The 15,354-nt window shown below is 40.0% G+C and overlaps 1 protein-coding gene and 1 pseudogene across 1 annotated transcript; both read left to right on the top strand.

Annotated features, from left to right (window-relative positions):
* Positions 1-4,328: 4,328 nt before the first annotated feature.
* On the top strand, positions 4,329-8,656 carry LOC105980589 (annotated as a pseudogene).
* A 5,756-nt stretch (positions 8,657-14,412) lies between these two features.
* On the top strand, positions 14,413-15,354 carry LOC105980687 (olfactory receptor 143-like). The gene has a single exon (XM_013009579.1). It carries the CDS (start codon positions 14,413-14,415, stop codon positions 15,352-15,354), a length of 942 nt encoding a protein of 313 aa, XP_012865033.1.

Raw genomic sequence — 15,354 nt, 5'->3', positions numbered from 1 at the left:
CTCAGCACCACATAAGCAAAAAGAAAAAAGCCGGAAGTGGCGCTGTGGCTCAAGTGGTAGAGCACTAGCCTTGAGCTAAAGAGCTGAGGGACAGCGCCCAGGCCCAGAGTTCAGGCCCCACGACCGGACCCTCCCATCCCCCCCCAAAAAAAACACCTTAATTTATTTACCTTTCTATATCCACCTTTCAGTTTTCTGTGTTTTTAAGTACAGATAGTGTTTGCTTAGCCCCTTTTCCTGATCAGTTGTTTGAAATGTGTACATTTTGTCTTTAGCATGGACAAGACATTTTGGCAATGTGAGCTGTGTGTGAAGTGTACTTAAAAGCCTTATCATGTGGCCTATTTTTATGTGGGTTTACTATGTGTTAAATATTCTGACTAGACTTCTTAACATAAGTACAGTTATAATGCTGATTTGTTGTGTTTATTTTATGTATCTATGGTCCATGAATGGAAAAGTATAGCAAAACAGTCTTATTAAACATTTCTTCATTTTCCCCAAAATTACATAATTTGGAGTAGTGTTATCTCTCTGTCTTTTAGTTTTCCCAACCTTGAAAACTAGAAGTGTGTGTGTGTGTGTGTGTGTGATTGATTGAGGAAAGCACTAATGCATTTTTCTACAATTTCACATATTTAGAAAATCAAAGTAAATATGCTTTCAACTTGCTAGCAATCACATGTGAACCAAGAAAGAAGTGACAGCTTGTCATTTGAGAGGTTGTATTATCAAATTTCGTAGCATTTTTTTTAGTGTACATAGGACATAACCTGCACTACTGTTGTGCAAATTACGGGGCCTGTAGCAGGCTGATACAGTTTTATCTACAAATGTAGAAAACTCACCTATTTATAGTGTCTGGAACCACATTTGAATATTGAGACTTCATAGGAGTACCTGAGAAACAAAGGTTTGTGACCCTTTTTTACACATTCCTGGTTTATCACTTTTCACAAGTTACTTGGCCTCTGTTATTTTAAGTTTTTTCTTGTAAAATGCTAATAATAATCACTGTCATTATTGTCAGGAAGTTCAAATAAGATCCAGCAGAACTTAGTAAATGTTCCTGGTAGAGGAACAAAAATGGATTCAAAAGTTTAGTTTTCTCCAGTAAATTTCACCATCCTGTAAGAACCACTAGGATTTCCTGTTTTATTCTATATATTTTAATTTATTCATATATTCATCTACTAGCTTATTAATGCAATAAATCCTAAGTACTTTAGACCACGTGATCTAGGTCTGAATGTAAAGCAGGCCACAGTCTTAAAATTCTCTGACCTCTGTGTGTGTGTGTGTGTGTGTGTGTGTGTGTGTGTGTGTGTGTAAGTGAAGGACATAGGTTATGGTGACAAGATTATTTGGGGGAAATGAGTTGAGAAGGAAGTCAGGAGATGGACTTTGTGATAAAACATCGAGCAGACGTGAGGGAGACAAAATGAACCAGCACATGTCTAAAGCACAGCATTATAGGCAGACGGGATGCACAGGGTGAGAAGGTGCTCTGTTAACTGTGCTTGGTGTTCAAGCAGCAATATCCTTGTATCTAGTGAGCAAGGAAAGGGTTAGAATGGGAGGTTAGACGTGATGATAATAGTTAACAAATGTGTAACAAATGTGTCATTCTTAAAACTTTGGGGGTATTTAAGGTTATATTACTAGTTACTTTTTCTGGTAGTTGGGAGATTGCTGTTGTTATTTCATGTCAGTTTCGGCACTAGAGGGCAGGCTTGGTTCTAGATTTCGAAGTTTTAGAAGTGAATTAAATTAACCAAGCACATATTTATGTTAAATACCAATGAATGTACTTTTAAAGTTCCAATAATGTACTTGTTTCTCGAATGACAAGTTTGCTACTTAGTTTTTCCTCCAATGCACTTTTAATATGTCTGGGACTGGCAGGGGATATTAATGTACATTTGCATATAAAATCCAAGGAAATGTATAGCCTGTGACTGTTTATGCAGATCTGATGCAGAGAGTGGAACAGACACATGAACATAAGAGAATCTGAAGCCCAGTTAGAACTCTTGGACATGGAAACAGTTATTCAGGAAGTGTATTGAGTTGCTGTGGCCAGGAAGTTGTGATAAGAGTTGAAGCTCAAATATGAGTAAAGTGTGGTCTAAACAGGCTGCTATATCAGCAATCCAAGCACTTAATGTGCTGTGTCTATTTAAATGTCTTTTCCCCTTCAGTAATGAAAATCTTGACCCATTTCTCTTTGGTGCCTGGTATTTAGGTTACTTCAGAGTGTTTGAGTAAATAAGTGAAAAGAGCACCTGTTTTCACACTTTTCCCTTTATAGAAAGACTTGTATTAACATGCCTACAGCTTTATAGAGATTATATAAATCTCTAAACCAGGTGCTTATAGACATAAGTGGTGGTCATTGCTTGAACCAAGATCCAGGTGAAACAGAAATAAAGATAGGGGTTTGTGGGCAGCGGGGTGGGAGGGAGTGAGGGAGAAAAGCAAGAGGAGATGACATCAACTATTGTAAGTACCACCAGTTGTATAGCCTGTTTTGGTGATTGGAAAAAGTCACCAAGCAGCCAGAAAGGTTAAGGTAAAACAAAGCAACTCAATCAAACTAATAATGTCTGTGAATAGAATGGGAAAACAACAAAACAGGAAGTTCTTCAGAAGTATAAGCAAATACCTGAGTTACCTTATTGGAAATTGCATGTTCTCCCTTAGTCAGTCAAATAATTCAATAGAAACAATGATAACTGTCAGTCGAATAATTCAATAACTCAAGAGCAAAGCCCAAGACCCAGATTCTAGCCACTACCCAGCCTCCTATTGCTTAACATGAATATAGAAGATCACTCTATTACTTAAATAGAAATGCTTGGGCTGGGAATGTGGCTTAGTGGTAGAGTGTTTGCCTACTATGCATGAAGCCCTTGGTTCAATTCTTCAGTAGCACATAAACAGAAAAGGCCAGAAGTGGCGCTGTGGCTCAAGTGGTAGAGCGCTAGCCTGGAACAAAAGAAGCTCAGGGTCAGTGCCTGAGTTCAAGCCCCAGGACTGATCAAAAAGAAAAAAAAAAAAGCTCAAGAAAAGTTTCAGTAATACTTTAAAGTAAATGAGAGATCATGTAAATCAGTTTTAATCAATGTTTTTAATTAAGAAGATAAGTCTATATTCTGAGAGAGGTCTGTCCCAAGTCGTTTTTCTATAGTGATGACTTACATGTAATTTGTGGAGTTAATAGTTGTCAGTGTGTCCATTGCACTATTTACCTTTTCCTAACTACAGTTACTGATTGGAGCTTTAGAAGCTGATCTCCATGGTGGAGATAAATTCATGATTTCATACCACAACCATTGAGTCCCTAAAAAGTATCACACTCTATTTCTGGTGCTGCAGATTCAGCAGTAAATGAAATAGGCAATGATCCTGACAACATGGAGCTCATACACATGAAAAGGAAATATAAGAATATAGCTTTATAGGGGAAAAATATTGGAAAGGATGGGTGGAATGTATATGTGGGAAGGAGGATTACAATTTAATCATTTTAGCTGCTAACATGTCAGACCTGATAAACACAGATGCATGCTACACACATATCTTGAGGAGAAAAAGAAACTAGTAATGTCTTAGCAAAAAAAATCAATGCCCCTTATCATTGAACTCTGATGCTTTATTCCAGTGTATAGATGATCTCATCTTTAGTCCTACAAAATTTGATTCTGGTGCTAACTAACACTCTTTTTTTTTTTTTTTTTGCCAGTCATGGGGCCTGAACTCTGGGCCTGGGCACTGTCCCTCAGCTCTTCAGCTCAAGGCTAGCACTCTACCACTTGAGCCATAGCACCACTTCTGGCTTTTTCTGCTTATGTGGTGCTGAGGAATTGAACCCAGGGCCTCATGCATGCAAGGCAAGCGTTCTACCACTGAGCCACCTTCCCAGCCCCTAACTAACACTCTTAAAGTCCCTAATTTCTTAGTCTACAGGACACCAGGTCCTACACAGATCTCCCAGTGAAAGGTAAACTATCCAGGCCACATTCTGACTCATGGGAAATGAACTCTTGACCTTGGGGCAGGGGTGGAAAGATTCTGTTTGAACTACGACCTTCACAAACAACAACAAAGAGAAAACATAAACAGCTCTGAACTTTGCTGAGAATGACTGGCTGCTATAGGATCTGGAATCACCTTTTTCTTATTCTCTGAAAGCAAGAATGAAGTCTCATTCATTTTTCTAACACCTCAACCAGGTACCCCGCACTGACAGACGCATTGTGTCTATGGCTAGTCCTGTTACCAGTGGCTTCCTTTGCTCTTGTAACTCATGAAAATAAGGATGAAAAATGCCCTTTGTGACAACCCCAGAAGGAAAAGGAAAGCTTAAAGAAGGTAGGAGAGCCAGGAAAACACCAAGATAGGAATTCCAATTTTATCATATGTCAGTTGAATTGTGCATTTAAACAATTGGACTAGGCAAGGAGATAACACAAAATAGCTCAGGGGGTGACAGGAAGGACATTGGATTAGGGGCTCTGATCAGGAGGGAGATCCCTGGGCCTGTTCATCTGGAAAATGAAAGAATCACAATAGATCATCTCTAAGCTGTGTTCTATGCTAGACACATTATCTATTTCTTGATGTGGCAAGAAGCCTAATGAAATCACTTAATATAGATACATATGTTCTAATGAATTCTCAAAATTATTAGAGGCAGGTTAGCCTGGGAAGGTCACGTGGAGTTTCAAGGTGTTTTGTTTTTGTAAAAAGGAAGTAACATGAAGAAACAAGAAAACAAGTCAGGGTAGACTATGACTGGGAAGATGACTAAACAGAAAAGGCAGGTGTTCCAGATCACTAGTACATTCTCCTAGAAGCAATGGGAAGTGCCTTCACAGATTCAATTGCTAGGAGTAGTAGGAGAGCAAGAGTTGAAAGGTGACCTCCAAGAAAAAAGAGATATGGACTTAATATTCTCCAAGACCTGTTAGCTATCAGACCAAAAAAAAAAAAAAATGCCTGGCTGGGGAGAAACTGCTATGTAGGAAAGGGACATATTGAAGTGGCTGTGAAGAGCCAGTTATTTAAGCCTAAAAGTAACCTAATTATAAAATAAATACTTAAAGACAAGATACCCAATTAAATAAATTCCTGTAGGGTACCCTTTTTTAAATAACTCCCTGAGTATGAACTAATAAAAATATGTTTGGACTAAAGAGATATGGTCATTTTTGTTAAATATCTACTTACCTGTAAGTTTTTGGTTTGCATTTTTTTGCCAAAGGTATGACCTTGCCTTCTCTCTGGGATAGATACATGGAAGGACTTTTACATGGAAGGAGTTTTAGATAAAGTGTAAGAGCTCTTCATAAGTTGTCATTGATAGTTAACTTTAGGGAGGGATGACACAAGGGACTCTGTTTTGTGATCCTGCCAAGTGCTGGGATTATAGTCTTGTCACCATATGCACTATGACTGTTTTGATTCTGACAACTTTCTTATCACTGAAGTCATTGTTGATTAACCACTCTGTAGTTGGCTCTCATCACTGGTTGGTCCTGCATGGTCTTTCTTCCTTCTGATGTAAGATTTGTCCTGATGTGTCTAATTTTATCCAACATCAGAGAATTGACTAGGAGTTATGTCAATAAGATACTTTTACCCAAAATTAAGCCAGTAAGATTTGGTAGGTGTTGCTCTTAGGCTGGACTAACCTTGTTTCCAATCTTAATTTTGTCTGTCTTGAGGACCCTACTCTACTAAAGTTCTGTTCATGTTTCTCTGTCCCAAGCTGTATTTCAAGAGTTACAACATTTTACAAGGATATCACAAAATTAAGCCAAGAAGAACAAACATGGTTTGGAAAAGATGCATCCACAAAATTGTTTTACATGACATTGATTGTAAATGCTAGAGAGAACGATCAACTATTGGGAAGACAACATACGAAAGAAAACGCTTGAGCAATTGACAAAACATGGCTTTTTTCCCTTCTATTACATATGGCATTTTAGGATAATGAATACAATTCATTGGTTTTAAGGATTAAGGGCAAAAGAAGAAAGAAATGTAAGATTACATTAGAAAACCACTGTTCCGAGATTTTCCCAGTGTTCTTCAATTTAAAGAACTCAACAAATTCAAGTGTCATACATTGCAGTACCATTTTCTGAGCCCCTGGAACAGCCTAGAAACAGAGATGTCTGGAAAAAGTGAGATTCTCTTTGGGGTAGGAGAGTGGTCAGGACAGGGATAAGGATACTGTTCATTTTATGTTAAACTGGCAATACTATACAATCTAATTTCTCATCCAGTGTCATTTGTGTTGAGGTTGGGAAGCCCTGTGTGGAACAAGGAAGCATAAAAAAATGCTATCCGCTACTATATATGTTAAATGCAGTTCTAATACTTTTTGTAAATAATCTTATTTAACTATCACCACAATGCAATATATGAGCTTTCCTTGAGCCTCAAATTATAGTTGTATATAGATGTATATGCAGATACAAGTATAAATATACAAGACATAGAAGTGTTAGGTTTGTTGTCAATGGCTTTGCAGTCAAGAATTTCACCTTAGGACACAAAAAGCAGAATGTTAAAAAGCCCTAGCAACGACTTGGTACTGAACTCAAAGGATTCCTGGCAAGAAAGTATAAATTGAATGGAACTTTTAATTCTCAAAAGATCCAAAGTTAGGTCAATGGAATAGACTAGAAGCATAGATTCAGTCATTTCTACCCTCAAGGGATCCAGCCAACCTCAGAGGAAATCTTCAAAGTCAGAATCATTTTCTGTGCTTCTAATAAATTCTCCCAAAAGAGTGAAACATAAGCTAGATTCTCTTTTGCGTGAGGAAATGTGTGGGAGACTCATACAAGGTTTTGTTTTCTTTCTTGATGTTCATGAAGAGCCTGCTGTAGAAATTGGTGGGGGGGTGGTGGTTTTTGGTTTTGTTTTTTGTTTTTTGTCGGTCATGGTCCTGGACACTGTCTTTCAGTTCTTCAGCTCAAGGCTAGTTCTCTACCACTTGAGCCACAGTGTCACTTCCAGGTTTCTGTTGGTTAAAATTAGAGATAAGAGTCTCACAGACTTTCCTTCCCTGGCTGGCTTTGAACCACCATCCTCAGATCTCAGCCTCCTGAGTAGCTAGGATTACAGGCGTGAGCCACCAGCACCCAGTCAAAATTGTTAAATAGCAATCACAGCCCAATGTTTTTCCCAGCATTTCCCTTCTAGCTATCGCAAAGACAGATCTACAATGTCCATTAACAGAAAATGAACACTTCCACACCATGAGAAGAAAGGACTCTGTAAGTTCAGTAGCAGTGAGGCCTCCAGGGGAAAAGTGAGTGTAGAATCCTCTTTGTCTTCACAATTCGACCTTCACACACACAATGCTATGTAAATCATGGCTTCTGAGAAATGGAGTTTATTATACTTCTCACTTCTTATCCCTAGTGAAGTCTAAAGTGAAGGAGGGAAAAGATGTCCAGAGACGTGAGAATCTCACTTCATCCTAATGACCAGAACCATACATCATGGCAGAAAGGGGAGAAGAAATTCCAATTATTCAGAAATCAGTATAGAAAGTCTTATTCTTTGGCTGTCTTGCTGTTTGCCTTCAGACAACCCAGAGCTTGGGTTGCCTGCAGCTCAGCACCTCAGACCTACCTCTGGAATCAGGGAAAAGATGGCTCATTGTTGATGTCAATCCCTTCTGCTGTTTCTGCAGATCCAATCCATCTAACAAGTGGCTATGAGAAATTATTCATCAATGATAGAGTTTATTCTTAGGGATTGACAGACCAGCTTGAGCTCCAAATGCCACTTTTTTTTTCTGTTCCTGGTGAACTATATGATCACTGTGGTGGAAAACTTGGGCTTAATGAACTTAATTTGCCAGAACTAACATCTTCATACCCCCATGTGCTTCTCTTTAATTTGTCCTGCATCTATTTCTGTTACACACTTGTCATTACCCCCAACATGCTAGTTGGCTTTGTGTCAGAGAGGAACATCATCTCCTACGCTGGATGTATAACTCAGCTATTTTTCTTCTGCTTTTTTTGGTCAAGTCTGAGTCCTATGTGCTGACCACCATGGCTTATGATAATTACGTGGCCATCTATCAGCCCCTGTAGTACACAGTCATTATGTTCGATAGCATCTGTTCTCTGCTCATGTTTGCTTCACACTTGATAGGATTAGCTTCAGCCATGCTGCACACAGGAGGTGTGATCAGGCTCACCTTCTTTGATTCCAGCATCATCAATCACTACACGTGTGACCTCTTCCCCCTCTTTCAGCTCTCCTGCAGCAGCACTAACGTCAGTGAGCTTGTGAGTTACGTTGTTGTAGATACAGCTATCATTTGTTGCAGTCTCATTATCTTACTCTCATATGCTTTGATTTTTTTTTATAATGTCATTCATATGTCATCAGGGAAGAGTTGGTCCAAAGCTATGAGCACCTATGTTTCTCACATAACCACTGTTGGCCTCTTCTATGGGTTTGGGATGCTTGCTTATGTCAAACCAAAATCAACTGAGTCTGTGGGCCAGGGGAAATTTTTCTCAGTATTTTATACTCTTTTTGTGCCTATGCTGAACCCCTCATTTATAGCATTAGGACCAAGGATGTGAAACTTGCTCTGAAGAGAATCACAAACTGAATCCGGTGTTTTAATTGGCCTGCCTTGTTCCTGTGTCTGTTGCTCTGTTGCTTTCTCCTTTGCTTGCCTCTACTCGTTAACTTCCTCTGGTATTCTTTTCATATTCCTTTTTATACCCTGGGTTCTGGGAAGTCCTAGGGTATAAAATATAATGAAATATTTTCCTCTATCACAAAGCTATATACATATATATACATGTTAATACATCAAAAATTTCCCAATATTTTTTATTCCCTTTAGTCCCAACAAGGCTCACGTTGGTCTTTATACTCTGTACCATATAAAAACATTAGACTGGCATATGTTACTATATAAAGATAATGCTATATGCCATTCTTTCCTTGTATATCTGCTTCTCATTGAAAGCTGGGAAGTTGGGTGCTTTCTGACAGCTCTTTTTATTTCTTGGTTTTCTAAAACAGTTTTAATAAAACCATTTCTGTGTCAATCGCTTCATTTCTTATGACTGCATTGATACAAAAGGAATGACAAAAATTATGAAAACAAGTTTTGAAGGCCAGATTTTTACAAAGCTTCAGTTCAAATTCTAGCATAAGGTTAAAATTTGGCTGGGCACTGGTAGCTCATGCCTATAATGGTAGCTACTCAGGAGACTGAGATCTGAGGATCAGAGTTCAAAGCCAGCTGAGGCAGGAAAGTCTGTGAGACTCTTATCTACAATTAACCACCGGAAAGCCGGAAGTGGGGCTGTGACTCAAAGTGGTGGAATGCTAACCTTCAGCAAAAGAGCTCAGGGACAGCACCCAGGCCCCCAAGTTCAACCCCCACCACTGACCAAAAAAAAGGTTAAAATTTGCTCTGATGCTAAAGACCTAGCTCACTAATGAAGATATACAATGGCAAATGTAACATTCATTGCTATGAAACTTTGATACTTTACCAGAAAATAAAATGTAATGGACAGAGAACATAACTTATGGTCAGAACACCACCTTGTGCTCTAAAGTACAGTCTGATGGAGAGCTAATTACACATCTGATTCTACCTGGTGAAGTCAACAAACCCATTTAACAGATTCATTTGCATGTATGGACTTAGAAAGCCCAATTGATTTAACTTTTTAATCAAATCCATGTGTTATCAATAACTAAAAGTACTTGAAGTCTGGAATTCAAATATTAGTATAATTAAATGTAAAGCAATTTGGGAACACAAAAATATAGCTGACAATAATTGTCTAACAGCACTCTATGTATAATTTGTTAAAATATAGATATAGTCTACACATTCCTTATTCTCTTCTTATATCTCATAGATTCTACACAAACACACACACATACACACGCGCGCACACACACACACATTTTGAGTTGTGAATATTTGCTCTCTTCCATAGTAACAAATGTAAAGAGGACTTTTTCCATAAGAGATTAATATTACAAGCTGACTTAAATAGATTAGGTAACATTAACATAAAAGAGCACTATCTCAAGGTCTAATTTTCTGAGAAAGCAAAGAAATCTCAGAAACTGAGTGTAAATATGTTGTTGTCTGTGGAGGAAGGCTTGTTTCCCCACCAAGTTTATCTCATCACCCAAAGGAATTGAAACATCATCACAGTCTTCATTTGATGGGTCATCGAGGGTTTTTAGGTAATTGCTGCCACAGTTCTCATTCTTTCTCTTTCATGAATAGAGAAGATGACACAGCTGTCTAACCACGGCATGGAACCCAGAATGACAAATGAGTGGAGGTATTGAATCCAGGCCACTGAGGTGTGGCCTGCTACATTTGAAGCTCCAATCTGGTCACCGTGGAAGATTATAAGATAGGAAGGGGTCTGGGAGGTCAAGAGTAAGGAAGTATGGCTTTGGGAGGCGTGAAACCAGTTGGATAAAATGGAATCCCTGCTCCATTCTGACATCCCAAGCAGAGTCATCCTGCAATCAGCAGCAGCAGCAGCAGCAACAGCAGCACTTACACTTGAAGGAGGAGAGACCTCGTGGGTAAGAGACCCTTGGGTCTGCCCATCAGTTGGGTTTCAGGAGCCCAAAGAGTACATGCTCACCCAGAAGTGCTGTCTCTGTCATGAGGCCAAGCCAGGAATCCTGGGAATCACTTCTAACAAGAGACTTCCCAGTCTGAGTCTTGACACTGAGGATGGAAAGATCCTGAACACTGCCCACATGGGGTTCTGGCTCTTGAGCTATGAGGAGGCAAGGCTTGACACTAGCACTTCAGGTGCTTTGAGTTTCAGCCCTGAGGCTGGTGGTGTCAACCACTGAAGTTCTGGGCCCTGGTGCTGACAGGTGACCAACCAGTCCCATTCCTGAGGCTACCATTGTCAGAAGAAGACATCACCTGTTTCTCACTGTCATCTGTACCTCTCTTGCTCCCTGAGCAGTGTTAAAATCCCACCAAAGTCCCAGAATAACCAAAGAAGCTTCTCACACACCACACCTTCTGTCCTGATAGAGCAGAAGCACCACAGCTAGCTGGTGTTTGATGGAAGTGCAGGAGGCACAGATAGAGCAGTGACCCCCAAGTATAGATGGCTCTGCCACTGTGTGGATACAGGAGTGTGAGCCCTTTCCTCTCATCACAGCATTCATGGAAGGCACTTTTCCTTTCTTTTCTCAGGCATAATCACCTCATGTAGTCCAGGCTGGTATCAAAGTAGCAATCCTCCATCATCAGTGTCCCAAGCCTGGGATTTCAAACATGCATTCCTAGTGGTTACTCCCAGCCCCCCCCCCCACACTCCACCTGCCAAATTCTTTTAACAAAAGGCAGCTTAAGAGGTTGAGTGAAGTTCAGTAGTACTGAGTGCTTGCGTAGCAAGTAGGAGCACCTGAGTTTGATCTCCAGTGCCGCTCTCTCTCTCTCTCCCTCTCTCCCCCTCTCTCCCTCTCTCGCTCTCGCTCTCCCTCTCGCTCTCTCTCACATCAAGTAAATGTGGTAACAAAGCATTGAAAGAATGAGTAGGCTCTCGATCAGTCGTTTCAATCCAGACTTAGCTTTGTAACTTATGAGACTAGTAGATAAGTGATGTAAATGCCCTGACCCTTGTTTATTTGAATTTCTGCATACTCCTCTTTATTTATATATATAATGAAAATAAATAACTACAATAATATATAAAGATACTATAAATATATATATATATATATATTGAGGCAAATACAAGAGGACAGAGTCTTGTGAGTAGAGCTTCTATGTACTATAAATAAAGTCCTTGGTTCAAACATAACAACCCAAAAATAAAAAAAATGAAAAGGTTATCTCAATGTGTTGGTATAGGAATTAAATGAGATAATTTACATACAATGTTAGAACTGAGCCTACCATATAAAGTGAACCTGGTAGGTGCTAGCTCCCCTTCCCATGTTCCATGTTCTTATTTATCTAAAGCAGAGTTTCTTGATCTTGGCACTACTAACATTTGGGTATGTTTCTGTTGTAGTCCTATCTTGTGCAGTGGGTAGGGCATTGCATTCCTGGGCCCTGCCATCAGATGCCAGTACTATTCCCCTAAAACATAGACACAGACACACACAGACACACAGACACACAGAGACACACACACACACACAGACACACACACACACACACCCCAGTTGTGACCAACAACATTTTTCCCAGAGGTTGTCAAAGTTCCCTTGGGTAAGATCAGGACTCAAAACTGACATGACCAAATATGTTACTTGGATTTGCTGAGTACTTTGATCTGAAGGACATTGGAAGGACTCAGCTCTTCCTCTTTATGCTCTGCCTTTCTCTATAAGGCAGGCCATGAAAACTGAATTTCTTCCTCTAGTTGTCTGAGAGAAAATGATAGCTCTTTCCTCCAAGCCAGAGATAGCACCTATAATATCATTCTAACCTTTCTCTGTCTTTTTGTGTAAAAGTTGCACCTTTATAATAATAAAGTTAATAAAAATGAATAACAAAAATCCCATTTTTTAAAAAAAGCTGCACATGAAGAACTACTTCCTGGTTGGGTTCGTATAGCTCAGACCTGTACTCATAGCTACTCAGGAAGTTGAAAAATGAGGATGGTGGTTCAAAGCTAGCCTTGGCAGACAAATCATAAGAGACTCTTTTTATCATGATTATTATTATTATTTTTGTCGGCCATGGAGGCTAAACTCTGAGCTTGGGTGCTGTCCCTCAGCTCTTCAGCTCAAGGCTAGTGCTCTACCACTTGAGCCACAGCCCCACTTCTGGCTTTTTTTCTGTTTATGTGGTGTTGAGGAATTGAAACCAGGGCCTCTTGCATGCAACGCAAGCGCTCTATATGCAGAGCCACCACTGAGCCACCTTCCCAACCCCACAAGAGACTCTTAATCTTTAACTAATCAGCAAATAGCCCAAAGTAGAGTGTGGTTGAAGTGGTAGAGTGCCAGAGACAAAGCCAAGCCTGAGTTTATGCCCCAATATTGGTGCGTGCGCGGGCGCGCGCACACACACACACACACACACACACACACACACTCCCCTTCCTTATCTGATAAACCCTCACTCCAGAAAGCATCCTGATGTTACCCAGGAAAGCAACACAGATTATCCTAGAAGAATCAGATACAAACTTTTCCTGAGCTTCCTCATTCTCCTAGTAAGTTAGATCCATCTTTTTATCCAGTCACATTTCTGTATGTGTCTTTAGTCCTTTTTTTTTTAAATAAGCTTCTGTTGTATAAAATTTGGATTAAATAATTTATCGTGTTTCTCTCTTATTAACTGTGTGTGTGTGTGTGTGAGAGAGAGAGAGAGAGAGAGAGAGAGAGAGAGAGAAACCTCATGTTAGTTCAATCCTAGAGGCTAGTGTGACATACCTGGGGTTGGGAAAGTGACTATAACCTTGGACTTTCCCCTTGAAAGTGCTATAGAAGACAGGATCAGCGGAGCGATTCAGGGAACTGTCCTATACTGTGCTCAGAGGACTAATTATTCCTTGTAGGGAAAGTAAATTGAACACAAGTTCCAGTCTCAAAAGATCTAATGTTTGGCCTATGGCCCAGGATGTAATCATAGTAATCATCCTCAAAGGGGTTCAGCCAATCAACCTGCGACAAAATCATAAAGGAGACTAGGTATCTATATATACCTATATATACATATACTGTTATTCCAACCAACGTTTCTAGAACTATGTTGCATGAAATAGACTTTCACTTGAGGTTGGTGATTTTTTAGACAGTCATAGAAAGTTTTTGTTTTCCTTCTCACATGTGAAGATAACCTTCTGGAGAGATTCCCAAATAAAAATCCTGGAATGTTCCCCAGTATTTGTCTTCTAGCATGTAAAAAGCAAATCTTCACTGATGGCTTATCATTAGAATCTTGGAACGCTGGAGCCAGTGAGGAGGAAGGCCTCTTGAGGTCTTGAACCTCTAGGGGAGCAAGGGTAAGCATTGAATCATCTTTCGCTTCATAATCTGTCTTCAAACCCAAAGCTATATGAATGGAGGATCCTGGAGAGCCATTTGCTATTATTGTCATTTTCTGTTACAATCACTACTGAAGACTCAAGTGAATGGAAGAAATGATGTTCAGTGACATTGGTAGGTCTAACCACAGTCTATTGGACAGGGACACACATCATGGGTGGGAGAAGAAGCTAATGGGAATCCTCCAGGAATTAACTTCGGATGTATGACTCTTTGGATAACTTACTGTGAATTTACATACAATCCTGAACTCAGAAGCCAGCAACTCCAGTTCTCCTTCTGGGGTCAAAGAATTAGAATTCATTGCCAATATCACCTTCTATCATTCCTCTACGGATCCCACCCATGAAGCAGATGGCTATGGAAAATAAATCTTCAGTGAAAGAGTTTATCCTCATGGGGTTAACAGACCGACCTGCATTCCAAATGCCCCTATTCTTCGTGTTCCTGGTGAACTATATAGTCACAGTGGTAGGAAATTTGTGCTTAATGAGCCTGATTTGCCTGAACTTGCACCTTCACACCCCCATGTACTTTTTTCTCTTTAATCTGTCCTGCATTGATTTCTGTTATTCTTTCGTCATTAGTCCCAAAATGTTGATGGGTTTTGTCTCAGAAAGAAACATCATCTCTTTCACTGGATGCATGACTCAACTCTTCTTCTTCTCCTTTTTTGTCCACTCAGAGTGCTACGTGCTGACAGCCATGGCCTATGATCGCTACGTAGCCATCTGTCAGCCCCTACAGTACATGGTCCTCATGTCCCCTAGGACCTGTTCTCTGCTGATGTTGGGTTCATACTTGATGGGGTTAGTTGGTGCCATCGTCCACACAGCATGCGTGATCAGGCTCATCTTTTGTGATTCCAACATCATCGATCACTACATGTGTGAAATCTTCCCTCTCCTCCAGCTCTCCTGCAGCAGCACCCACGTCAGTGAGCTTGTGACTTCTATTGTTGTAGGGATAGTTATCTGTTTTTCTAGCCTCATTATCTTAATTTCATATGCTTTGGTTCTTTTTAATATTATTCACATGTCATCAGCTAAGGGCTGGTCCAAAGCCATGAGCACCTGTGGTTCTCACATAATCACTGTGGTCATATTCTATGGGTCTGGGCTACTCGCTCATATTAAGTCATCATCTGTTGGGGCTGGAGGCCAGGGGAAATTTTTCTCAGTAGTTTACACTCTTTTAGTGTCCACATTGAATCCCCTCATTTATAGCCTCAGGAACAAGGATGTCAAATTTGCTCTGAAAAGAACCCTAAAGAGAATCACAGACTGA

This window comes from Dipodomys ordii, unplaced genomic scaffold (assembly GCF_000151885.1).
Source record: "Dipodomys ordii isolate 6190 unplaced genomic scaffold, Dord_2.0 Scaffold10, whole genome shotgun sequence".
Classification (NCBI taxonomy): domain Eukaryota; kingdom Metazoa; phylum Chordata; class Mammalia; order Rodentia; family Heteromyidae; genus Dipodomys; species Dipodomys ordii.
The sequence above is the reverse complement of the archived record's forward strand: the minus strand, read 5'-3'. Positions and strand labels throughout refer to the sequence as shown.

Coding starts and splice junctions, on each gene's coding strand:
- LOC105980687 (XM_013009579.1), top strand. CDS start 14,413: ATGAAGCAGATGGCTATGGAAAATAAATCTTCAGTGAAAGAGTTTATC.